Raw genomic sequence first — 27,744 nt, 5'->3', positions numbered from 1 at the left:
TAAGCAATGTGCAATGTGGGGAGGAGAAAGGGCTCCGGATATTTATTGGAGTACAGTAAATGCTTTGCGTGCTTCTTAGTTCAGAGCAGCTGTGTACCTGGGTCCCCATCCGCTTCTCCTGAGGGGAGGCGGTTAAAGGCTTCTCAGTACTGGGTGCATGCAGTGATGTTAGTGAAGAAAAATAATAATAAGGGCGGGGGGGGGTGGTCCCGCCAATGCTGCCCTAGACAAGGTCGATTGTGGTTTGCATTCAGTCAGATTTATTCCATGTTTTCCGCCATTTGCACTTTAGCTGTGTTCTGTCTTGTTTCACTGTCTTAGTTCTTCAAAAAAACCAAGCAGCTCATTAACTGATCACTCGCGACCTCCAGCAAGCAATCAGCTTTCAAAATATGCCACCCTCCAGCCAGGACAGTAGTCATGCAAGAGTATTCATTGCAGGATCAGTTTTCTTCGGTGGGTAGGTGGGTGGGTATTATGGGTGTACAAGCACACAGTTTCAGTCACTGAAACATCAGACCCTTCAAATTTGAAACCAGCTGTCCAGTCAAACCAAACTTCCCTGCAGCCCACCATTCTGCAAATATGCTTGATCTACAGCAGGGTGGTCCAACATGTGGTTGGAGGGCTACATGTGGCTGGAGGACTGCATGAGGCTCTCACTGCCTTTTCTGGTGGCCTTTGGCAACATTTTATGTTTCCCCCAGCCTTCACACTGCTTTTCCAAAGCTGGTAAGCAAGGTGCTGGGCTTTGGGAAAGACGTTTGGGGGCTCTAACAAGGCCCTAGATTCCTTTCATCTCCATTGCAATACCTAGTTAGCGCTTCCCCAGCTTTGGGAAGGAGCCAAGTGTAGTAATGCCCTTTCTTAACAATGCCACTTCAACAATTTCTCACAAACTGTGTGTGTGATTATTATTTTACAATTGAAGTACAGTACCGGAAACTAACCCTTACTTCTATCGTTTCACCGCCCCCCCCCCCCCGTTTTGTCTCTGCACTAAATTTAAAATTCAAACCCAGATCTGCCACTGAGTCAGATAATGACTGTAATCATTGCAGTGCAGTGGTTAGAGCATCAGACCACAGCTGAAGAAATCCAGGTTCAAATCCCCCACTGGTGACTTTGAACCAGTCATCATATCGCAGGGTTGCAAAGATGAAATGGAGGGGTGGGGGTTGGAAACCATGTACAATGCCTTAAACTCCCTGGAGGAAAGGTGGGATAGAAATGTAATAGACAAATCCCTTCTCCATGAGAAGTGGCTGATTTGCGCTAATGCAAATGGGGGTTGGGTGGGGGGGTTGTATTTTAAGATACAGGCCATTCGTGCTGGTTGATCCTAAATCAAACCAATTAAAAATATAATGTTTTAAAAATTACATTGCTGTAATAACTTAAGAATTCCTGAGCTATTGTGCTCCGAGAACCTTTATGATATTTAGGATCAACCTTTATGAATGAGGCATCATAACGGTTCAAATCAGCTCACTTTCACAACAGAGTGTGCAGAAATGCATATATGATATCCAGTTCATAGCAGTATTTTGTATTTTAAGTATACATTGTATTTTAAGTATACATTGTATTTTCATGTGAATCCTGTTACCCATACAAAGAAGAACCAAGCAAGAGCAAAAATAGTTGAATGTAACAAATATGTAGTTACATAAAGTAATCAGTTCCAAGTACACCAAACAAGTCTGTCGAAAATATCTGTTCATTTCTTAAGAAAGAATGGAAGGGAGTATTTACAGTTCGCTTTTTGTTGTTTCATTAAAATCTTACTAAAGGGACTTCCTCCTGCAGCTACCAGTGCTTCCATATGCATGTTGTATAAAATTGATAGCAATATGTATCTGCTGCAGGCTGTTTTCACGTGTAAAACTTAAAATAAAGTTTCGATTTGCTTTTTGAATAAAGTAAGCTGCCATCTATCAAGTTAGACCACTGAGTCTATGTATCACCCCACATTGTTTAAAGCACATTCAAGACACATTTAAAGCACATGGCTTCCTCCGAAGAATACTGGGAACTGTAGTTTCCCTCTAACACATCTGCAATTCCCAGTACCCTTCTCAAACTACAGTTCCCATGATGCTTTGGGGGAAGCTATATGCTTCAAACATGTATAATCATTATATAAATCCAGACTTTTACCCACTGGTCATGACTATTTGCAATCCAAATAGAACTGCGTTATTCCCAGCACATGCTGTGTAACTCTTCTGATTCTTTATTTATTCATTCTTGTTGTGGTAAAAGGGGACACAACTTGTGACCTGCAGAGCTGAACATTGTTCTCTAGCTCTGCTTCAAGTCTGGGAAATGTAGGACGAAGCCACATTGTCTGTTCTTTTTATAGGCAGCAAGAGCCTGTTCCATCTTGGCTTGGTGGGCACAAATTGTGTATTGTAGGAATGTGCATATTTGTTTGCTTTGTGTTCTAAGGCTGCTAAAGATCAGAGGTGGCAGAAATGGAAAACCATCTTATAAAAATGCATAACACGACTTGTCTTTGCTGCTCCTGCCCACTGCAGTTTATTGCATGCACAGTAACAAAGGGACAGGAGACAACTCCTTGCCTCCTAAAGCACCAACACATGCCAGACTAGAGTTCCCAGGTTTCTTTGGGAGAAGCCAGGCCAGTTAGACCGGTATAAAACATACAGTTTTGTGTAGCTATAGCTATATTGCAATCTTATACATGTCTATTCAGAGGAAACACCATGAAGTCCAATGGGGTACGTGATTACAGGAACAAAGCCTGAATATGTGTTTCAATTGGGTGAAATAAGTGGATGGAAATAGATATTTAAGCACATACATATATTGTCAAGACTCTCTCTTTGAGATGAACAATTTATATAAAAAATTGTAACCATTTATGAAAAATCGAAACCCTGACAGTAAGGAATTGAACTATTTAAAAACCTTATTTTGAAATTGTATCCAAATCCGGAGAGAGTGATAATAGTCAGACAGGCAGAGGGCACAGAGACAGACACAAAAGGTTGGATGCATAGAAGCAGATTCTCATAAGTACTAAGCAGTCATCCCCATTGTTAGATGACCAGAATGAATCATCATTTATGTAGGTAAAATCAAAGTTGACTATCTTCAAGTCCTTCTGGAGGTACATCTCGTTCAGTTTATTTAATGTCCGCGCAAAGGCGTATTTAGATGCACAGCTATAAGCTTCCCAGCTATAGACTTTCTTGAAATGCATATCAAACCACGGATTATCCTGAAAAGAAAAGGGGGAAAAAAGAGAAAAATTATTACTTGTACGATAGTGTCTAAATCTTTATTGCACTGCACTCAATTGCCTTGTAGCTTGGGCATGTTATTGTGGATTTAAAAAGTATTGATCCAAGATAGATTTTGGAAATATTTCCCAAACTCTTGAGTAGTTCTAATTTGTATAACTTGTGTCAGTTCTTTTTTGGGGGTGGGGGGGGTGGGGGTGGGGAGGTAATCTTTCCAAACAGTCAGCAGAAATTTGGATGAAATAGAAATATTTCAGTAGTTATAATTTGCTTCAGATATGTTCATTGTTATTAAAAATTAATTCTGAAATTTTGAAATGGTGTATGTCATTGAAATAGAATCAAATGAGAGTGAGAGTCTCTGTCTGTCTCTCTCTTTGACAAATCAGGCCTAAGTCTTAAAGCAGTGGCTTACAACCAGTGTGCTATGGCACCCTGGGGTGCCTTGAATTATGGTCAGGGGTGCCGCAGGAAGCACTGGCCTTTGTCCCTCTTTCCTTCCCTCCCTCCTCTGATGCCCTCTCACATCTCTGCCTCTCAAAGGGTTGTGCAGCTGTTTGTTGCAGCAGCCCTGGCTACAAGCTCCCCAGGCAAATGGTGCCTCTGGGGCTAGCTTTGGGATGCTTCCCAGGCCCCTGTGGGGCAGTGTGAGAAGGAACCTCTCTTTGGGGCAGGAAGACAGCTCAGAGACCAGGGGCAGCAGCTGCGGCTGCCCAGATGACTCCCAAAAGAGAGGGGAGAGGAGAGGAGCCTGAGGGAACACTCCACAAGGGTGGGTGGGTGTTTGAAAAAGGGTGAGAGGCTGCCAGCTCTGCAGGCAATGGGTGACATAACTGGGCTCCTGATCCCCACAGGGGTGTTGCAGAAAGACTGTAGTTGGTCAAGGCAGCCATGGACTCAAAAAGGTTGAAAACCTCTGCCTTAAAGTATTTGAAGTTCAGTTAGGCCAAGAGGTTTAGAACTTAAGACATAAAAGGAAGCAGGAAGTAGATTTGAGAGACATGGGGTGGAAACCCTGGTGAGTAAAGAAATTGCCAACTTTTATTTCTAACTTCATTTTGCTCAATAAATTAGCCAATTAAAAGTAATAACGTAAGTTGCATGTGAATTCCTGCCTTTCTAGATGCTGTGTAATTTCCTATTAGTGAGCATAGTTCTTCCTTCTTCATTCAAAATGTTTGTATTCAATTAACAAAAAGTCTGGTTTACCATGTTGCATGAATGAATTTCCATAGTAATTTGAGCTCCAAGATGGCAGTGCTGAAATTGACCATAAGATAACGTACTATATCAATACTGCTTAAATAAGACTGTAATTTCCCCACATTTTGGAGCTTGAGAGAACATGGAAAGCCCTTAAACTCAAAGGGTTCTTTTTGTTGCTGCTGCTAATTGGATAAGGTTCATAGAACTGAAAGAGACTGCTTAGTGGTTTTGGCAAGCAAAAGTTGTATGTGGAGCAATCATGATGTAATTTTAAAGTAATAACTTCTTGCGTTAGTGTTTCATTCCAAAGATTACATCACAAACTGCAGTACAATGATGCCTTATAATAAAATGCAGTCCTTACAGTATCAGCTTCTTTCCCATCAATCATCTCCAAATCGTCAAGAAACCATTTTTCAGATATTTCATAATTCTCATCGAGGCCTATTCTAAAGTGTTTCACCATAGTTATTTGTACTTCTTCACCTTTTGTTACTGCAAGACAAAAAAAGAAGATTTTGCACAGATGATACATTTCTGCACTTATCTGAAAATTAATTCCCTGTTATTTTTAGAAACACTGTATGATTTCAATTAATGAATAGGACTCAGCAGTGTCTGAAATTTGTTAAGTTTGGATACATTTAGCAGGCATATTTTATCTTGTGCAATAAGCATGCTTATTTGGAAGCAAGTTCCAAATGGCACTTACAAGTAAATGTGACTAAGATTGCCACCTCAATATACAAACACTTCAATGGCACTGAAACATCCTGTACAGGCTGGCTAATGGACGTACAATGTTATTGATATATTAATATAAGATTGTGTTGGTAAAGTTCACACTGCCTCCAGTGTTTTGTGCATTTGTCCACTCTTAGATTCTCTCACACTGATGTTGCATTCATGTTGCATCCACTAATTTGTTGTTGTTGTTTAGTCGTTTAGTTGTGTCCAACTCTTCGTGACCACATGGACCATAGCACGCCAGGCACTCCTGTCTTTCACTGCCTCCCGCAGTTTGGTCAAACTCATGTTCGTAGCTTCGAGAACACTGTCCAACCATCTCGTCCTCTGTCGTCCCCTTCTCCTAGTGCCCTCCATCTTTCCCAACATCAGGGTCTTTTCCAGGGAGTCTTCTCTTCCCATGAGGTGGCCAAAGTATTGGAGCCTCAGCTTCAGGATCTGTCCTCCCAGTGAACACTCGGGGCTGATTTCCTTCAGAATGGATAGTTTTGATCTTCTTGCAGTCCATGGAACTCTCAAGAGTCTCCTCCAGCACCAGAATTCAAAAGCATCAATTCTTTGGCCCATCTCCTTTATGGTCCAGCTCTCACTTCCATACATCACTACTGGGAAAACCATTGCTTTAACTATACGGACCTTTGTTGGCAAGGTGATGTCTCTGCTTTTTATGATGCTGTCTAGGTTTGTCACTGCTTTTCTCCCAAGAAGCAGGCGTCTTTTAATTTTGTGACTGCTGTCACCATCTGTAGTGATCAAGGATTAGTGATCCACTAATTAATTAGTGATCCACTAATTTACCAGTACCTAAATCTGGCTGCTGCTTCAGAGCCAGTGATTTCACCTCTTTACATGCTACTACGGTATATTAATATTATTATTATTATTAATAATTTTATTATTTATACCCCACCCATCTGACTGGGTTTCCCCAGCCACTCTGGGTGGCTCCCAACAGAATTAACACAATAAAACATCAAACATTAAAAACTTCCCTAAAGTTTGTGGGGGGAAAGGGTTAGGAAATAGGTGCTTGCAGGAAGAAGCCCATATGGGAAAACACAGTGTCTATCGCTGTCATGTTTGATATCCTGAGAAAGATGCACTCTACCCCAGACCCATGCCATTTTCTCTTCACCTCTGTACTGCTCAGGTTGCTCATCCTCTCTTCACTTTACCAAGTAGTGGGAAGGAAGCAAACAGGTCAATTTTTCTTTCACACAACCCCCCCCCCCCCACAACATTGCTACCTCCTCTAACCAACTGGCTCAAGGCCAGGACCATGGTAACTTGCTTGGAGTACAGTATCTGCAAAGCCTAGGATGCATATGCAAGTACTTTACTTTGCACACTTGGGTCTTCCAAGTTTTGCTTAGTTTCAGTGGAGCTGTCCAGGGTGCTGAATGTTGGAAGATGCCATATGCCCAGTGAAGAACTGGTGTGTTTGTTGTGGTTTACCTCACACATTGACTCAGTCTTCTGACAAGCATATAAAGAATGATGTATACATATGCACTTTGTAACTGATGCACTTTGTGTGATTTGCAGGATGCAACACGTGTGCGTGTATGTTTAAAAGCCCAACTCTTAATATACTTTTTTAAAATAAAAAGTGCTATGAATATCCACAGATAATCCTCAGCATACTTACTTTGAAGTTAATCCTATTAATTCCAGTGCGGTTTATTTCTGAGTACAGCTAGATCTGTCACTTTGAACCATGATCCTGAATATATTGACTGAAACCTAAGAGCTATTTTAAATACATACACAAAGGATTGGGTATGTCCCATTGATTTTTTTTGACATTTCCTGTTCAAAAGAGCAGACTTCCATACCATATCAAAAACTGCTTTTGGAAATTTTTCACTTACTTGCTGCTTGAGAAGCACCATTCCAAATCCCTTTGTTTGTATGCAGCTAGTTTGCTGCTTTGGAAACTGGCCACTGCTTTGCTAAATATAGCCTTCCCTTTTAAAACAATTTTTGGAAGACAAATTACATAGTTTTTCTTTGCACAACCCAGTTGTCAAGCAAATTGATTGGAACCAAGTTGCCTTTTAAGTTAATAGGAATGTGGGTGCATTGGCGGACCTTGGTGTCTCAAATTTCAGTGGCAGGTTGTGTGGTGCCAAAATCTGGTGCCCCCCCCCCCCGCATCTCGCCTTCCATTGGATGTAAGAGTGGTGGCGCCTGCTTTGGCACCCCAGAAGCTCTGTGCCTGGTGCGACTCCGCTGGTTGCGCTCCCCTAGATCCGCCTCTTGTGACTGCCAGGGTGAAGCTCTGGGTAAAGCAAATTGAGGACTGTGAATATCAAAATGAATTCCAGAGGCAGCAGTAGGTTCTGAAACTCCACAGTGACTTACTGAATCTTGTTTTGGTCTCTATATTAATTTTTGCCCAGCAGTGAAGCAAACAACCACTGGGTGTTAAGTGAGAAAAATGCAGATAGTGAAGGATGTTGTTTTGAGGGAGGTTTTGCAGATGGCACCTGCAAAAGGGCAGCTTGAAGGAAGCTAGGGAGATCAAATGTGTCTTCTAGGAAAAGAATCTCTCATGACCAGCAATTCCATATATTCTGGGCAGAAACAATTTCTTCACCCCCCTTTTGTACAGTCGTACAATCTGAGGTGGTGGCCTTTAATGGTGTCCTTGCTTTTTCTTTCCTAATATTCTGGGCAGAAACAATTTCTTCGCCCCCTTTTGTACAGTCCTATTGATTACAAAAAATGTTGCTTCCCCACTGTTTCAGAAGAAAAGTCGTCCCTCTGCATTCTCTTGAGGTCTTGCATTTGGAAATATTTAGCAGCATGAAACAATGCAACCAGAAGATCTTCATATTAGTGGCATACCTCACCCCAACATGGGTGATAATAGAGCACACTGACCATACATAATATAGGTGATAAAAATATTATAAGCAGAAGATAATCAAGGATATTAAAGTCTTTGAATTTGTTGGGGTACTTTAAAAGTACCGCCACTACAAAATTATTACAGGTGCTTATATTATCTTATTGGGAAGAAAAGAGGATAATCTTTCCCTAGGGTTTTGTAGGAAATTTTGCACACATACAAACTTCTGCTTAGCATCTCTGTTTAACTATCAGAATAGCTCTATTGGCGATGGTTTGTGGTGATAAATTATTGCATTGCAAAAACACCTAGTATCAAGGCTCAAAGCAGTGCAACAAATATCTAAACCATTTGTAGCTGCACAGTACTTACAAAAGAAGGAAAAACTAACAACTCCTCTACAACAGCTACCACAACTACAATTCAAACAAAACCCACAAACTTACAATATCTTCTAGCTTCACACATTTCTCAATTACTGGAAGATTTATGGAACCCGTAAACACTGTTATGAGTTGGGCCAACTTGAAGTGTGCAGGGAGATGTCAACAAACAATTAAGTCAAGTCAATCCTGAGCACATTGGCTTGAAAATGAATGCAGTAAGAATCACATCTAATCGGAAATAGGCTTAGTACTGCAGATTGAAAAGGAAGATGCCATTTCACTGGCACAATATTAAATGCAGTCTGCCTACAGCTGACACAGTGAGATGTAAATAAGCATTTACAAACAAATTCAAGCTATCAACTAAAGACCCTTACTTAGGAGTAGGCCCCATTAAAATAAGAACAATTGAATTCCGAGTAACCATGCGTTAGAATTTACTGTAAAAACTAGATTACTATTCTTTTTCTTGGACTTGTGGGAAGCACCAGCCTTTTAACTCTAAACACATTCAAAGTCCAATCCCTGACACATTTTCTTTGAAGAAAATTTCATTGATTTCAGTGGATCATAATTCCAAGCAGATGTGCTTAAAGCTGCTGCCTTACTTGGAAATAAATACCATTAATCAGAATACATCAGATTTATTGGAAATGGCATGACATTGCAGCCAGGAGACCCCCTGTCAAATATAAATATTTAACATTTGTGTTGGATTTTTTCAAAGCATCCCACACACATTATATCAGAAACATCCGTTATATTACCTTTCTGCTGCAGACTGAGGCTGAGAGAACTGTGGTTTCTCTACAAGGCGCCACATTAGTTCATGACTGAGGTGAGCTTTGAATCAGAAATTTCTGACTCCCAACTCACACTCTTAGTCATTACATCAGGTTGGAAAGCTTTAGCCTGGACCTTGTTAGGTCTTTTCCTGTTTACCTGAAGCACAGAGGTAGAAGCGATCTTTGCCCGAACACTCAACTTCAATGAACTCATACAAGCTTTGCCCGAGGGATTTGAACAGCTTCTTATTGAGGTCCTCTTTCACCAATGATGACATTGCCTTGGCTTTGATCACGAGTGACCGAGGCAGATGTTTTGTTTCCACACCTCTTCTCTCTCTTCCTTCTAGAGGTCCTTCCAGGAGTTAGGACCGGAGTTCAGTGTCACACGGCAATCAGGCCACAGCTCCCAGCTTGTTGGCCAGAAGACCAGCGGCCCCATTCAGAGTCCTGCCCAGCAAAAGAGGTTCCTCTTCTCTGACATAGTTTGCTGATGTGAAGAGAGATTCTCTTCTGTGGGTTTCAGCAGCCCCCTGACTCTCACAGGGCAGAGGCATCTTTAATACCAAAGCAGCGAGGAAGCCCCATTCGCACTAACTCATTTTGATTCCATTATCCCAGTCAGTTAACAGCTGCCTGGAGCTATTGATTGGGATGATCTTCCATTAAGGATATTACCACTGGCGAAAGAAGAGACAGGAGCAGCAGCTACATCTCCTCGCCCGCCCTCATCTGCAGTGCCGCTGCTGTTCCTGAACACTTAACTTTTGCCACAAGTCTACGTGCATCGCTTCAGAAATGAAGGGAAGCCAGACAGTTCTGGCTCCGAAACCACCTGCCAGTTCGGAAAGGGCTTCAGCACTAAATCCAGATCTTCACTCTCAGGACACCAGAAAAAAAATAAAAATCCACCATCCGGGTTATAGTAATTCTGGAAAGCTGGTTTTTCTCAGGTAACCCTTTCCATGCTAGAGTTTTGTTCCAGTGCTATACAAATGTTGCAAAACATTTCGTTTATGAAACACTCTGTTCGCCCTTTCCCAAAGCTAATCCCTTCCACAAATATTTTTTGAAACCATTCAATTCTGCGTAGTCTTAATGACTTCCACCTGCTTCATTTCTCTCTAAGCCAGTGGTTCCCAGCTTTTCTTTTTGCCATGCTCCACCTAACCATCTCTAAAATCCTGACACACACACACCCGTGACATATATTTCTAATTATTCAAAAAGTGAGCTCCTATTCATGTGGAGGAAGCCTAAAATGCCATTAACTTGGTGTACCCAAGCTTCCAAATGGCCCCCTTAAAAATCAAATTGCCCCCCTGTGGGGCGTGTGCTTCATGTTGTGAACCATGACTAAGCCAGAGGTCAGCAACCTAAGGCCCATGACCGAAAGCAGCCCATGAGGGTCACTTAACCAGCCCATGAGCCGCCCCCAAACCGAGCCGCCCGCTCGGCGAGTCCTCACATGCTGTGCTAAACTGGTGCAGCGCGGGGACTCTCTTCCGCAGCTCTGCGCATGCCCAGATGACGGAAATCACTTCTGCACATGCCCAGAAGCCGAAAATCGTGCAGAAGTGATTTTCGGTGTCTGGGCATGCGCAGAAGCGATTTCTGGCCCCACGGACATGCACAGATGCAATTTCCGGTATAGCGCTGTGCCGGTCTGGCCCATGGAGTCTCTCCATGGGAGTGATCCGGCCTATGCCCGGTAAGCCTTGCCAACCCCTGCTCTAAGCTCTATATTTTGCCTGTTGGGTTCAACACAACATATCTCCTGTTTTTCAGAGGGATTAGTCCCATTTGGGGGGGGGGTGCTCAAAAAGTGCTAGACTGGCAAGCTACCCTCAGCTGATGACCTGAGTGGAAAGAGCATCTGTAAACACTATTGATTTTAAATAATATCTTTAATCTTGCTCATTAGCAGAATTGCTTTCTCTTTTCTAACTCCCCCACTCCCCCAGGGAGGCTATTAACAGCACATTTAAGCCATTTTCACAAATGATATTTAAATCAGTTTTGCATTTTCTCTGCTGCATGGAGTATTTACTAGTTAGAATGTGCCTTCCGTTTAAAATGATCTCTCATCCGCTTTCTATGTTCACACAAATAGAACAACCGGAGTAAGGAGTAAGTACCATCACACTCAGGGTCAAATAGACAAAACTAATGAAACATCAATGTGATGACCCATTTTATTTTTAAAATCTGCTTTAGGAGGAAGTTACTGAGAGTGGGGAAGCATTAGTGGGGAGGGGGTGCCAATCCTTTCCTCACCTGACAAATCAATTATCTCCTAAAGTGGCTTTTCAAGTCAAAGGAGCCTTTGGGCTGCCATTCCATGCATCATGTGCAGTTTGGCCCTCAGCTGGTCTTACTTCTGATGACCACCTCAGCTTTGTAACTGAATTATGCTTCTTCTCCCTACACTTTTATATCGCCCTCAAAGACACTTGTGCATAAACACGAGTACTGTACTATTGAACTGCAAGCAACCATGTGTGAAAGGTGCATTTTCACGGCAGTTTCCTGAATGCTCGGTAGATGTTTTATAAAGAATTTGTGTTGAAGGAGGAGCATGGAAAGTAGATTGAGAGTATATCAGTAAAAAAATTGTAGGAGAGGGGCACAGCAGTGACCTTAATGTGGGTGTCTGCTATAGACCTCCAAGAGGACTTGGATAATGCCTTCCTAAAGCAGATTATCAAAGGTTCAGAAAAGGAGAGAGAGATATAGTAGTCATGGGAGACTTCAGCTACCCTGACATCTGCCGGATTCCAAACTCTGCCAAGAATGCAAAGTCCAACAAATGCCTCTCTCTTCTTTTTGGCAATCACTTGTAGCCGAGTAAGATTGTCTTCCATAAACATGGTTTTAAAAGTGAGTCTGTAAATAACTGTGGAGGCCAATTCTGGATCCACGCATCCTTCTACAGTGGGGACATAGGTTTCCAGGCGGGAGTTGATCATAGTGAGAAGGTTTACCAAACGTGCCTTCCTCTTAGCACATTTCTCCCTCCTGAGTTCGAGGATCTTCAAAACCCATGACACCTTGGGTAAAGGCTGTTATCCGATTGGAGCGCTGGCAGGCCAGTGTTTCCCAGTTGTCGGTGTTTATGCTACATGTTTAAAGATTTGCCTTGAGAGAGCCTTTGAACCTCTTTTGCTGACCACCAGCATTAAGCTTACAATTTTTAAGTTTGGAATAGAGTAGTTGCTTTGGAAGAGGATCATCACTGCCTTGTTGACAAGGTCATTTCCCAGAAGGTAGGTAGAAGAAGCAACAAGGGGGAGGGGAACAACGGGGGAGGAGAAGCTCCTCCACCTGTTGAAATTCTGCCACGCACAGCTGTTTTAAGATACAGAACCTGGCGAGAGGAGGGAAGGGGAACACTGGTTGTTGTAAAGTTTCTCTCCCTCTCTGCCGTTGCCCGAGGTTTCCGTGCCCCAGGGTGTGTGTTCGCGTTCCCGCCCTTGCGCCCAGGGCGAAAAACATGCCCAAGGCTTCCCTGTTCCGCCTTCGTGTTGCCACAGGAATGAGCCCGGGGCGAGGCTGCTCCTCCCCACGAAGTGTTGGAGACGGAGCCATGGCCACCTCGCAGCGAGAGGCAAACCCTCTCTCCCCTGATGGGGATCGCTCTCCTGCCCGCCATCGCTCTCCCGCGCCCGCCTCCTTTTCACTTCCTTGCCAGGGAGAGGCGCCGGGACGCCGACGGTTCCGCAGAGCAGCCGCCGCGGTCGCCCATCTCTGCGGACTGCTGCTGAACAGAAAAAGGTAACTCGCCCTCGGCCGGCTCCACTCTGTCTTCCCTTAAGACCCGCATGCTGAGGAGACGGAAGGCCAGTTGTTTCAGCGCCTTGGCCAATGGGGGGGGGATGGTAGTGCGCTCTGTGCATGCCCTGGGACTACTGCACATAAGCGCGCGCGCGCGCGCTGCCTGCTGTTCGCTGCCTTTCTTTCCGCCCCACGGGAGCCATGGCTAAAGAGAGGCATTTGCACAGCTCTTTTAGTAAATAAACAAGTTAGATCAGAAGATCTAGAACAGGCACCCCCAAACTGTGGCCCTCCAGATGTTTTGGCCTACAACTCCCATGATCCCTAGCTAACAGGACCAGTGGTCGGGGAAGATGGGAATTGTAGTCCAAAACATATGGAGCGCCCAAGTTTGGGGATGCCTGATCTAGAACTCATGACTCCTTGATTTAGAGCTCAATTTCAGAGAGCTGACTCCCTGGAATGGCTGTGGAAAACTCCCTGGAATGGCTGTGGAAAACTCCCTGGAATGGCTGTGGAAAACTTATTATTAAATAAACACACAGATCCCATACATTTGGGTGGATGGCGAAGCTGCATCTAGTCAGTCTTCTCACTTTAGGAAGTGTTCAGTCTAATCCTATGGAAGCAAGCCTCACTAGGTTCAGTGGGATTTCAGCAAAGTGCGTTTAGGGGTGCATCTTTACGCTGCCACCATGTTAGGGCTTTCTTCTGAGTAGGCATGGATTGCACTGCAAATAAACCCAGGGAGCATAATAGAGTAAGAAATAAGTCACAGAGTTAGAGGGAATCCTGAAGGTCATCCAGTCCAACCCCATCTGTTCCATCACCTGTTGATGGACACTCATATAGCAGCTATCTCTGGGATGGCTGCCACTGGCCTGAGTGAAAGGTGGCGTATCTGAACCCAGAATGTAGATAATGAATTGCTTTCAAATACATTTGCAAGCCAGCAAGACCTATCCCCCACAACAGCATACAAATTGATATGTTTAATTTGACCCAACGCACACACACACAAGCAAAACACAGCACCCTCCAGACTCTCACAGCACCAGCAGAATAAAATACCTGTCTACATAATGCTGACACAAAAAGCTTTTCACATGTAGCATGTACAAGAATGTATTTTCACTGTCTTCCCCTTTCCACCCCTCTTTCCCCATGTCTCTTTTCCAATAACCTCATATTTCCTATAATAATAATAATGTCTTACCTCGAACAGGACTGTTTTGTTTGACTAATTCAATGACTTGAAAGCAGAGACTCTGTGCATTCTGCTATTACCCAAGAAAATCTTAATAAAAGCATTCAAAAATACAGCTTTCAGGATGTGCTGTTTTGTTTGTTTGTTTGCTTTCCCATTATCTTGAGCTCTCACCTCCATAACTTGGAACAATGTACCTCGGCTTAAATGTGATGTGCACCGCTGCCAGCAAAAGTTTGTTCCCTACCATATTAAATTAGTCTCTAATTAGTGAAATTCTATGCTTGTTTAACTCAAAAGAAGATCCTGCTGAGTTCACCAATGCTTATTCTAAAGCAAGTGTACAGAGGAATGCAGTCTGATGGCTCTTTTAAATAACATTCAGGGATACTTCCTGATCCCAGCCTTCCTCTTCTCCTTGCTTCTACAACTAGTAGTTCGTCCCAGGGAATTGCAGCCTGGATGGGACCCCAAAATAGTGTGAAGCTTGCATGCTAGTGCTTTGCATGCTACACGCTGGCTGTGCATTGACACTGCTTCTTCCGTGCTTTGCTTAATATGAAACTACAGTAGTACCTTGGTTGTCAAACTTAATCCGTTCTGGGAGTCCATTCGACTCCCGGAGCCATTCGAAAACCAAGGCGCGGCTTCCGATTGGTTGTAGGAGCTTCCTGCACTCAATCAAAAGCTGCGTAAGCTGTGTCGGACATTTGACTTCAAAAAAACATTCGCAAACCAGAACACTCACTTCTGGGTTTGCGGTGTTTGGGAGCCGATTTGTTTGGGAGGCAAGCCATTCGACAACCAAGGTACCACTGTACCGTCAAAGTTTGTTTGTTTGTTTAATGTACAAATTGCTGAGATGCAAGAATAATGAACAACTGTTTCACACACTGCCTTCCTTTCTGAATAAGATGGACTAACAAAATGCCAGCTGAAAATAATCTGTTAAATTGAAAGTTTTAAAAGTAGACTGAAATCAGCTCAATAGTTGGTTTTAGTTAGAAGAATTTGATATTTACAGAACTGACAGTAAAACATACTTGTTCTGGCAATTTTACCAACATGAAAGGAGGGTGAAGCCTTGGGGGGGGGGGTAGGCTAACAACAAGCAAGAATGTACTGGTATATATATTTTGTTTTGTTTATTTAACAAAATTTATAAAATGCTTGATTGTTAGAAACCTCTAAGCAGTTACAAATATTCACAATGAAACATTAAAATTACAGATTAAATACAGGTGTTTCGGAATATTCAAAAGATGATTCAGTTGTACGCTTTTTCTCTATGGTTTAAGTAACTTCCTTATAATTTACCAAGTTAGCACATGAGCCCTGTATCTTTGTATCTGCCTTATTTAAGTATTGCTTTATCTTCACCGTATTTTAGCCATTGTATGTACCATTTATTTATCTTGATTAACACTGGGAAATTTTTGCTGTTCTCAATAATTAGAAACTTTTTAAAAAGAAAGAAAGAAAGGAAAGTATACTGACATGCAAACCACGATGTCTTTTGAGAAAGGGCTAGATAAGAATAAAAATAGATAACTATTGTGTAAGCTCCAGAATAGCTAATGCCACACTTTTTTTTTCTTGCACAGATATATTGAAAGGAGTCAAGCAGTGCAATGGGCAACATTTTATCTGGAGAGGCAGATGAACTTCAAAAGTGACTACTTGTTCAATGTCAGTGATTATTCTAAAAAACAATTTGTGAGTATTTTTTTAATGTTTCATGAGTCGTTAAATCTCTAAAAGCCTGGTTACTGTGTCCCTTGCCTGCTAGCCATAATCAGTCTGCCATCCATTTATAATATGAGGATAGTAATACTGTCCTGTGCTTCAATACTTTTGTAAGGAGTACTTAGAACATAAAAATGTGAATTGCTTGGAAAACTTGAAATGTGTTCTCTCTATCTGGTGCTGTCATTACTGGGGCAATTCAGAGCTGATCTGGGGTACAGAATACAATCTGGGGTGCAATGGGCCACATTTTATACCCATACAAGTTTATTTCTATATGAATAATTCTGTTAGATTTAAATAATGTTCAAATAAAATTCTTCCTATGCTCATCTTCTAACATTGTGTATGCCATCAAATGCCAGCAGTGCCCTACAGCTCTCTATATTGGACAAACAGGCCAAACCCTACGCCAAAGAATAAATTGACATAAATCTGACATCAGGAATCACAAGACAGAGAAGCCAGTAGGAGAACACTTCAATCTCCCAGGACATTCTATACAAGATCTCAAAGCAGCTGTCATATTACAAAAGAATTTCAGAAATAGACTTGAAAGAGAAGTTGCTGAATTGCAACTTATTACCAAACTTAAAACCATGGAGAGACCTGGTCTGAATAGAGACATTGGATTCTTATCTCACTATACATGATAAAGCTATTTTTAGCCATCTCACCCCTGGCTTTTTCCCGTAAGACCAATTGCAGTCGTTAACAGTCGTCAACAGGTTTACCACACCTATCAGCCAATCACCCATTCCCACCAGCCTTCTGAGTAATACCCCTCCCCACCCTCTCACTATATATAAGGGTCTGGTGACTTCTGCTTCAGTGTATCTGAAGAAGTGTGCATGCACACGAAAGCTCATACCAACAACAAACTTAGTTGGTCTCTAAGGTGCTACTGGAAGGAATTTTTTTATTTGATTCCTGCATTCTGTGTAGTTGGGGTGGGGAGGAAAATACAATGAACTGCAGAGCCCTGCTTAGGGAAGGTTTTTAATGTTTGAAGTTTTATTCTGTTTTTAGTGCATAGCTGCCAAGTCTCCTGTTTTTCACGGGAACCCCCCGTATTTTAAACTGTTTTCCGCTTGCAGCCCGGATTGGAAAAAACCCCGTAAATCCCCCAGATTTCCTACTTGCCAGGGAGGCTCCGTTTTGGATGCCGGCGCCGCCTGATTTTCGGTGCCCAGACATGGGTAGCGCGGCACCGGAAGTTGCTTCTATGCATGTCCGCACATGCGTAGAAGCAACTTCCGATGCCGCGCCGCTGCTCCCCTTTTGTCAGCGGGAGACTTGGCAGCTATGTTTTAGTGTTCTGTTGGGAACCGCCCAGAGTAGCTGGGGAAACCCAGCCAGATGGGTGGGGTATAAATGATTAATAATAATAATAATAATAATAATAATAATAATAACAAAGCGTTTTCACTTTAAATAGCTTGAAGTTACCAGACGCATCTCTAGGTTTGAAGTCATCATGACTCATTCCCCTGAATGTTGGATACGTACCCAGAAAAACTGGATTTCCATTCTAGCTTCTGCCATTGAGTGACCCAAGTGGCAGATCATGAACTCAAGTCTTATTTCCCTACCTGCAAAGTGGAAGTAATGGTGCCAAGTGCTATTTAGGGGATTGTTTCTCAGTTGTAAGCATTTGCACGAAACATAATATTTTGTAATGTCATGCCCATTGCCTATTGCTGGCTGGCATGGCCCATCCAAAGCACTTATTTTTCTGGCAGAGCAAATCAAATGATTTGACACTATTAATATAGCACTTTTGTAATGAGCATTAACAGATGAGGTGTAATTCTGTTAACTTTTCTTTTCTTTTTAAAGTGGAAAATGTTGCTTTGGATGAGAGTGTATTTGTTCAGAAAATTTCTCTCCTTCTCTTAAGTCCAAAGAGTTACAGAGTTGCTCTGTTTTGTTTTTATTAACGTCAGGACTAAGTTCATTACTGGGAGAAGTTAAGGACATCAGGTTTTTATTTGGGAACAGAGTGATTAGAATAATGTAGGGCGAAACCTAAAATTGGATGTGTTTCTAGTAAACAATGAGTTGGGCTCCAGAGAGTCCATTACATGAGGAAAAAGAACTTCCAGCTCCATTTGCTACATTACACAGCATAAGTGTTATGTTTTTGGCCTCTATTAAAACCTGTTTTTATTTACTTGGGCTTTGCAATCCACTTGCGCCTCCTCTATTCTAGTTACTGTATATGCTACTCTTATGTTAATCTGTTAGTTATTGTTATTTTATGTGTATGTTTTATTTTTATTTAACTTCTATGCTGTTCTATATTCAAAATAAATCTTTAAGTGATTTATATCTAATTTTTTATTTGAAACATTTAAAGCAACACAATTAAACCAAAATAAGGTAGAAAAACAACCCCATAAATATCCAAATACATCAAAATGCAACATAATTCGTATTTATCAAAGAAAAAATTAGATACTACTAAAAGGCCCTAACATGTTGTAATACAACCAGAAATTCAGGAACCATGCTATCATACCCAGTCACTCAACAACCACTTTCTTCTTACACCCACCACATCAGTCCACCCAATCAGTTTTCACTTCAATAAAAACCTGAGTATTCAGCAACCAATCATCATGTATATGCAAATAGGTCCACTGAAGAGCAATCCAATAAGGGAGCAAATATAATTTCTACCCCACCACTCACCTGGAACGATACAAACATTGTCTCCTCATTTCTCACCTAAGGAGACTTGAGTCTTTCCCAACTTGTGGAGAGTTGAGCACATCCACCAAGCACACCTGAGACTCACCTTAGATTCATGAAGAGCACCCCTGTCACGCTAACAAAAACAAAACAAATCTTTCTTAAAGAGCAAGAATGCTCCAAGAACAATAGTTTTTAAAAAGACATGATCATAGGCTGAAACTGGATGGTGCTCTCAGGATCTCCAAGGGGTCTAGGCTAATTGTGGGATCATGTTTGCTACAGATAGAGCAATTTTGCTCTCAAAAGTGTTTCACAAATCTTTCGCAGTAGGCTTTAGTTCTAGGCATGCCTGTTTGGGTATGATCATTGTTAAATTCAGTGGGTTTTACTTCTAAGAAATGCAGAGGTCTATTATATAGATCCAGTATACCTGAAGGACCGTCTCGACCCCCATCGTTGTGCCCGGACATTGAGGTCCAGCTCTGAGGGCCTTCTGGCGGTTCCCTTGCTGCAAGAAGCCAAGTTACAGGGAACCAGGCAGAGGGCCTTCTCGGTAGTGGCACCCACCCTGTGGAACGCCTTCCCACCAGATGTGAAAGAGAAAAGCATCAACCAGACTTTTAGAAGACATCTGAAGGCAGCCCTGTTTAGGGAAGCTCTTACTGTTTAACAGACCATTGTATTTTAATATTTTGTTGGAAGCCGCCCACAGTGGCTGAGGAAACCCAGCCAGATGGGTGGGGTATAAATAAATTATTATTATTATTATTATTAGTGGAATGCGTTCTTGAAGAATTATGTCTCTAAAGGATGTTGTAACTCATTTTTAGAAAACAGTCAAACCAATACAAATATAGAGTTGAAAGAGATACCCATGACTGCAATGAGTGCCTTTATATACTGTGTGTATGTAACTAGGGAATAGCTAGGTTCAGTCAATGAAAAGGCTATTGGATAATGTGTACATTTTCTTTGTATAGCCAAAGAAAGGTTTTGAAAAGCTTAAGCGTCTGTTACATATTTGTCCGAACCAAAGAAGGCAGGAAGACATTCTAAAGGTGAGAGAGAAGAAATACTATGTACTGCCATCATATGATAATATTGATATTATTCGTTTTTGTGATATTATTTTGTAATTTTAATTGCACGTTATTTTTGCAATATTTTAGTTGAATGACAGGCTGAAAATGCAAATAATAAATGAATAAATAAAATATCTGAAGCATTAATATGGAAAGGCATGTGCTGAATTTATCACCTTATATTTGTAAGTAATTATTGCTTTTGTGTAAATATTTAGCTACAGTACTGCATTTTGTTTACAATACTTATTTATACATTTTTTTAAAAAGTTCTCTCTCATTTTGCCCCCAAATCCCCAAATAGGTAGCTGTCATTTAAACAAAAGTTCTGTCAATGTTAAAAGAACAGAGTTCCCCCACCCAATAGCAGTTGATAACACATACATCCTGGCAGTTGTAAACCAATTACAGGACAGGATCAGGAATTGGTTAAGTACCGTAGTTGAAAACTGACAACCATTTTGCAAAATAAAGATAATAATACAGTGGTACCTTGGTTCTCGAACTTAATCCATTCTGGGAGTCTGTTCGACTCCAGAAATGATTAGAAAACCAAGGCATGGCTGCAGGAGCTTCCTGCACTCAATAGGAAGCCGCATCAGACATTTGGCTTCCGAAAAACGTTTGCAAACCAGAACACTCACTTCTGGGTTTGCTGCATTTGGGAGCCGATTTGTTTGGGAGCCAAGCCGTTCAGAAACAAAGGTACCACTGTATAGCCAGTGGGATCAAAGTTCAACAAAGGATCTTAAATCTACATAAATGTGCTTAGGAATGCAGACCTGAAACCAGTATCCTGCAGGAACAGCTTCTAAAGTGTTATGTATAGGACTTTGGTGTCAGGACCGAGAACCACTTTGGCCACATCCTTATGTTAGAGCACGGGTGTCAAACACAAGGCCCGGGGGCCAAATCCGGCCCGCCAGACCTCGTCATGTGGCCCGCCGAGCGCCCCAGCCAGCGGGACCCAGCAGCGAGACCTTGCTGCTGAAGCGCCGCGCTGACAAAGCGCCGACAAACAGCTGGGGTGGGGGTGGGGGGTTAGAAAGGCGGCCAGAGCAGCGCTGCGTGGAGCGCCCCGAGCCACAGCAGGAGAAGGAGGAGGCAGCTTGCTGGGTCAGCGCCCAGCAGTGCCGCATGGAGAGTCCCGAGCCTCTGGCATGCAGCAGTGCTCTTTAGCACTTTGAATCCTCCTCCTCCTGCCACGGCTCGGCGCCTGGAAACGGCTGCTGCTGCTGCTGCTGAAGCACAGATAAAGCACCCAGCAGCGCCGTGTGGAGGAGGAGGAGGATTCAAAGTGCTACAGAGCACTGCTGCGTCCCAGAGGCTCGGGACTCTCCGCACGGCGCTGCCGGGCACCGACCTGGCAAGCTGCCGCCTCCGCCTCCTCTTGCCTCACCTCCTCCTCGTCCTGCCGCGGCTCAGCCTCATGAACGTGAGCTCATCAGTGGCTCAGCCTCACGAATGTGCAACTCTGAGGCTTTATGCACTTCTTCTAAAACGGACACCCGCTGCCTCACGCTGCACGGGAAATGCTTTTTGCCCCTGGGTCCCTTCGCACTCTTTTCTGGCGCTGAATCAAGGCAGCGACCCTCCCCTTCCCTTTCTTTCTTTCCCTCTCCTTCCTTCCTTCTTTATCTCTGTCTTCTCTCCCTCTTTCTTTTTCTTTCCTTCTTTATTCCTTCTTTCCTACTCTTCTTTCTCTCACCTCTTTCCTTCCTCTCTCCCTCCTGCTCCCTCTTTTCTTCCTTCCTTCCTTCCTTCCTTCCTTCCTTCCTTCCTTCCTTCCTTCCCATCTTTCTTCCTCTCCCTCATTCTTATTCTCTCTTTCCCTCTACTTCCTTCCTTCTTTCTCCCTTTCCGTCTTCTCTCCCTCTTTCTTTTTCTTTCCTTCTTTATTCCCTTCCTTATTTCCTATTCTTTCTCTCCCCTCTTTCCTTCCTTCCTCTCTCCCTCCCACTCCCTCTTTTCTTCCTTCCTTCCTTCCTTCCTTCCTCCCCTCCCCTCCCCTCCCTCTCCCTCTCCTCAGAAACATAAGATGCTGCTTTATAACTTCTGGCCCTTAAACCCTGGAACCAGGAGAGCAGCTCCAGTGAGTCAACCTCAGCCGGTCCCTTTGGTGAAGGGTGGTGGCTCACTGGCAGAACATCTGTCCTGCATGCAGAAGGACCCCAGCATCTCCAGGTACTAGTAGCTCTGCAAAGGTCCTGCATGAAACCCTAGCGAGCCTCCACCACCAAGTGCAGTTACCAAAAATCATTTTTCAATAAATTGTACAATAATTGTACATTTGAATATCTACTTGTCATTATTCTGACTATGTTTCTGCTTTCAGAGCTAGTTATTACTTACATTATTACAAAAAAAACGGTAATAATTGAATGCAGTGACAATAATTTATGATAATAAAGAGTGGACACATAGTCCTACAGATACAACCGGCCCTTTGAGGGTGACCAAACTGCTGTTGCGGCCCCCGATGAATTTGAGTTTGACACCCCTGTGTTAGAGACACTAGAAAAACATAGTCCTCTTGAGAAAGGGAAGAGACAGTCTTTAGTCAAATGCAGCCTTTAGTTATTTCTGTTTCTAACAGAGAATTTCCAGTGTTTGTCTAATATAGATAGCTATGAAAAAAGTAGGGTTCAAATTTAACGAGTGGTGGCCATATTTCTCCTCTCCATCCTCTAAGGGGTTCTATGGGGAAGTTATAGTTTTAGCTCATCCTCCATATGCAAGCTGCATAATCACCTGTCACATAGTAATGTATAAAGAAACATTTTGTTGGCTATCTGTAAAATAAACAGGCTTTTAGAGCTCATAGATTTTTTTTGTTTAAGTGTTTCAATATAAAAAGCCTTTTTTGTAAACGCAAGTCTCATTGTAAGGCATCTGACAAATATTGACAAAACTTTCTACCTCTTAAAGTTGCATAACTAAGTGTTGCTTTGTTTATTAAGGCAGCAATCAACAACCTAAGATGTCTTTTTTGCATCAGATCCTATGCCAGATAGATATTTCTTTGACTCATTAAACATGTTTTATATAAATAGTTGTGCGTACCCTTATCAGTAATAACAAAACAAACCATACATCAACTGATAGTTGCTAATGCAGTTATTTAGATTCCCCCCTAAAATTGTATAATAATTAATCAAATAAATAAATAAATGATTTCTTATTACAGTATTTATAACCTGCCCATCTGGCTGAGTTTCCCCAGCTACTCTTGTAAACCAGTTGCCAACTGCCGCTTCCTTTCCATCCTGGAATCTCCCAGGCAGGAACAGCACAAGATATTTTAGCACATGAGGCAAACCACAAAGAGCCATTCTCCCAACAGGGAAGATTGGGGGGGGGGGGGATGAATCTCTTCATCAGGGACAGGGCATGTGGGGAGTGAAGATGTACATGGGATGTGTTCCTCGGAGGCTGGATCTGCTGCCCCTGTTACCCCACCTTGCCTCATGAGAGGGAAGGCCCTGCTCCCAGGTTCAGTAGGCAAGCAGAAGTCAGAAGAGGGATAGAGTGGCTTGCAACCAGAACAGGGTAGGTTGCCACCCTTTAAGTAATTAGTTGCAAGGCCGGACACCTGGTTAAATGCAGTGATCTTTTTTTTGCGTATCACATTGTGATATTCCTTGAAGCTTCAATGAAAGAAGGAAACGTGAGCCCTACCATACACCACAAATTATTAAGTAATCGCCAGAGTTCAGAAATGATATTTTAAACAGAGCATAGGGGATGACACTAATGGCTTTACTACGTGACTCAACACCAGCTTCTTACCACTTTCCATTAACAATCTCCATTAACAATCTAGCACAGAGTTGGAGAGAATGTTAAGGGGAAGTGTATTGAAAAGGTGTTAGTAGCCTATGGTCAATAGAAAAAGGAGATGTGAAAAAACAAGTATATTTAGCCAGGCAGGCTGAGGTGGTGTTGGTGGGGCATGGACAGCTGTTTCGGCACATGAGCAGAGGCACATGAGATGGAAGCTCAGCTGGTTAACTTAGATTGCAAGTAGAAGCTCAGGCCTAGATTGGGGAAACTGAATTGGAGACAGTGTTATTGAAAAGATTTTGACAGGCAAGAATAAGAGTGACAACAAGGGTTTGAATGCTAAGGGGATCACTGTACATACAACTGGTCCTTGCCACATTAAAACCAGTGGTTTTGGTGTACAATTAAGGATTTGACAGCTCAGTATCATCTGGGGGACAAATCTGGAACTTAAACTCATTTAAATCCGATGTGCTTGCATATTCTATAATTCTTGCCTCAGCGTCCCATTTGTCAATGGAAGTACCCGATATTCCTTTATTCTACATAAATGCTGTGAGGATAAATAGTGAGATTCAAAGATAAAAGAGAATACCAACATTGGGGCAGTTGTGTGGGCAGATAGGGTTTTTAACAGTTGTATAGAAAATATAATTTCAGCAGGTGTAATTCACATGATGATGGATCACAGAGTCCAGTAATGACCAGGACACTGAGTCAGAGATTATAGTGCTACCAGCTGAGCACAGTTTACGGTATGTTGGTGATTAGAGGTTTCCTAAACCTGAGCTGGCTAGCAGAACACTGAACTATACCCCACAGCAGTAGGTCTGAAAGAGCTAGAACCAATACTCTCATCAGCAGCTTCCTTCAGGCTTTGAGTCTGATAGCACAGGGAGTGCAGTAGTTGGAGCACAGAAAAAGTGCCCATCTTTGGGACAGAAGGCTGGGTCTTGTCTCTAGCTCTCTGAAACAGAGTAGACTGTAATCAGAAGGCTGCAATTCACTTCCAGTCCCTGCTGCAGCAAGTTGTTCACAAGAAGCTCTCTTTGGTGCTGCAATAACTGACCTGCCTCGCTCTGTGGGAGCAAAATAAAACACCTCCCTCATGTCTGAATGAAGACTTGGAAGTGCAAGCCCAATGCTCTTTGTGGCTGATTCTTGAAATGCTAAAGTGTAGTTCATGTCTGAATCGTGCCTGCTAGAAGGAAAAAAACAAAATATAAAAAGGAGAATTCCTGGATGCCAAGATTCAAGTTTGGGGCAAGTGCTCTTTGATGAGAGAACCCCAGCAAAGATTTAAAATCATAAAATAGACAGCAAACTAAAATGTGGGAATATAGGCTGTTAGACCTTAAAATATGACCTTCCAAAATTCCCCAATAGGGAAGTTAAAAATGGTTTATTTACAAACTCTCCAAAGCTCAGATTCAGGTGCTTTTCCATACAGCATTCAGAAAAAGTTGCACAGGCAATAAAACTTGGCTTAGGTGGAGTGGTGGAAGCTCATAAATGATTGTTCTAGGAATTCAAGAGTGGCTTGTAAGAACTTTGTTGTCTCAGCTTGGAGCAACCAACTCAGTCCTCTTTATACATTATGTTTCTCATGTAGACTGGGGAAGAATAATAGGCCTGATTACCTAGTTCCTCCCAAGGTGGGTGGGAGTGAGCTAGCTAAGCCTGGCAAGACAGCTTACTCTATGGTGTTAACCCCTTCATATAGTAAATAGATTTAAGCATGTTGGTTATATGATGCTGGTTATCCCATAAATTGAGCCATGGTCTTAATGACAGAAAGTTTCTAGTGTTGCATGTGTAGCACATAGTTAATTCAGCAGCATCCATGAGCCCAGCTTTTAAGTATAAAATATGCTCTTCTTCCAGATACAAGCATGTTTGAAGACAAACAGAGCCTTTCAGTGCTTGCCTAGCGAAACACAACTCCAGCTGTGCCAAGCTTTCATCTACCAAGAGTAAGTAAGAAGCCTGGGCGCTACTTGTGTATTGAGGATGGGATCCATTCCATAAGCTTCCTTCAGAAAGCTGGGTCAGAAGGTGAACATTTTTCAACAAGGCTGAAATCCTTTAGATTAAATATTTATCATACTTCAGAAATGCCCTGCCCTGTTAAAATAAAATATTGACAAGTGGAAGCTACATAATTCTTCTCTGGTATTCTATGATTTCAACAAGCAGTCTTCTAATGGAGAGCTTCTGGACCTTTGGTGACTAAGACAAAATAAAGCAAAACCCAATTTAGTTAATAGGAACTGCTGCTCTCACAGAATAACTCACAAAGCTGCATTAAAATTGCACACTTTACGGCCCTTACCATGTAAAATGCAAATCAAGCTTTTTCATTCTCGCCACACTTAATTGAACAACGGAAATTTTGTTGTTGTTTAGTCATTTAGTCGTGTCTGATTCTTCGTGACCCTATGGACCAGAGCACACCAGGCACTCCTGTCTTCCACTGCCTCCCGCAGTTTGGTCAGACTCATGTTGATGACTTCAAGAACACTGTCCAACCATCTCGTCCTCTGTCGTCCCCTTCTCCTTGTGCCCTCAATCTTTCCCAACATCAGGGTCTTACCCAGGGAGTCTTCTCTTCTCATGAGGTGGGCAAGTATCAGAGTCTCAGCTTCAGGATCTGTCCTTCCAGTGAGCAATGGATAGGTTTGATCTTCTTGCAGTCCATGGGACTCTCATTTTATACACAGAAAACTGTTGTGGTGAATACAGATGTTACTTAAGGATACAAGCCACAGCAGGCTCTGCACCCGAGCTGTGAGCCTAGTTTTGTAATTTGCATGATACACACGCATACCCATGGCACAAATCGCTGATCAGTCTTGTCACTCGTATTCAGATAGTCTGCCTTCTCTCTCTCTAAAAAAAAGCCCATTCCATATATGTTTATCTGTTCATCATTTATTTATTTTTTAAAGAAACATGCATTATTTGAAAATTTGAGGAATAGGGTGGGGAGTGGAGATTCATGACCTCATCAACAGAACCAATTAAGTTCTTTCCAAAGGTGTATCTTTTTAATTCAATCTGCACCGCATTGCGTAACTGTACACGCTTAAAAAAAATGTTTACAAAGCTGCCTCTGCCATTCTTGCAGCAGTGCCTTTGTAAACAAGACTCAGCAATTGGAAGTGACTTGTATAAACTCACATATCCAGGAAATTTCAGGGGTGCTATTTTAAGAATATTTTTTATTCTTTTATTTGCACTCTAAGATGGTTCTGTGGTTAGGAAGAGCCACTGATAGGATAATAAATATTTTTAAAAATGATATTCACGCCTTAATGAAGGTTTTCATTTTGGTCACCAAACTTCTAATAGCTGCACACCCATCCCTTTATTTTACCTGCAGTAATTTCTGTTGATGTTGTTATATTTTCAAAACAGGTATGAAGCTGGGACAATCATTATCAGTCAAGGACACGTAGCAACGGAATGCTATTTAGTGTTGTCTGGAAAACTGAAAATCGTTATAGATGATGCAACGATTTTAACCCCTGAAACATTATATGAAATTGAAGAGGGGAATTTTATAGGGGTAACTATTGCCGTCTATGTATTGTTGAACAATTTGTGAGAAATGCTGCTTTTCAGTGTAGAGATATGAAAGAGAAGCTCTTCAGTGATACTGTATTTTCTTTTTGGGAGGGATAATTCTAAATACATGTTTTAAATAATAAGTCACCTCTCTACTCATTTGTTTTCTACCGTAGATGTTTTCTCAGTTGGATGTGGGAGGCATAGTTTGTAGCTCATTCTATATTCTAACATACTGTAATTCTGGTACAGTGGTACCTCTACTTACGAATAACTCTACTTACGAATTTTTCTACTTACGAACGGAGCTCCGCCCGCCATCTTGGATGTGGTTTAGATAGGATTTTTTCTACTTACGAATTTTTAGATGGGGTTGCTTCGACTTACGAATTTTTTCTCCCAATGCATTCCCATGGGATTCGACTTACAAATGTGTGTTCGGAACGCATTAAATTCGTAAGTAGAGGTACCACTGTAGTAAACTCTTGTGCATACTGCTGTGCAATCCTATATGAAGATAAACTTGAAACTCCTTTTACTCCCCGAAGGAAACCTGCCTGTTGACTAATACAAGACGCCCTGCTTCAGTTATATGTAAATCTGATTCAGAACTTGCTGTGATTGACAAGGAGGTATGTACA

General features: G+C 42.2%; 2 protein-coding genes across 2 annotated transcripts in view; one reads left to right on the top strand and one right to left on the bottom strand.

Moving 5' to 3' along the window:
* Positions 1-2,344: 2,344 nt before the first annotated feature.
* EXOC1L (exocyst complex component 1 like) lies at positions 2,345-9,852 on the bottom strand. The gene is made up of 3 exons (XM_035114126.2): positions 9,405-9,852; positions 4,840-4,970; positions 2,345-3,247 (listed from the first exon to the last, which is right to left on the bottom strand). Exons 1-3 carry the CDS (start codon positions 9,523-9,525, stop codon positions 2,978-2,980), a joined length of 522 nt encoding a protein of 173 aa, XP_034970017.1. The 5' UTR covers positions 9,526-9,852; the 3' UTR covers positions 2,345-2,977.
* Positions 9,853-12,740: 2,888 nt separating this feature from the next.
* The window catches only part of LOC132592607 (cGMP-dependent protein kinase, isozyme 1-like), a 51,388-nt gene continuing 36,384 nt past the window's right edge, over positions 12,741-27,744 (top strand). The window contains exons 1-6 of the mRNA XM_060278256.1: positions 12,741-13,021; positions 15,833-15,944; positions 19,652-19,729; positions 25,421-25,509; positions 26,954-27,104; positions 27,652-27,735. Of these exons, the coding sequence (XP_060134239.1) occupies positions 12,741-13,021; positions 15,833-15,944; positions 19,652-19,729; positions 25,421-25,509; positions 26,954-27,104; positions 27,652-27,735 (795 nt within the window). The remainder of the gene's footprint in view (positions 13,022-15,832; positions 15,945-19,651; positions 19,730-25,420; positions 25,510-26,953; positions 27,105-27,651; positions 27,736-27,744) is intronic.

This window comes from Zootoca vivipara, chromosome 9, assembly GCF_963506605.1.
Source record: "Zootoca vivipara chromosome 9, rZooViv1.1, whole genome shotgun sequence".
Lineage (NCBI taxonomy): Eukaryota > Metazoa > Chordata > Lepidosauria > Squamata > Lacertidae > Zootoca > Zootoca vivipara.
The sequence above is the reverse complement of the archived record's forward strand: the minus strand, read 5'-3'. Positions and strand labels throughout refer to the sequence as shown.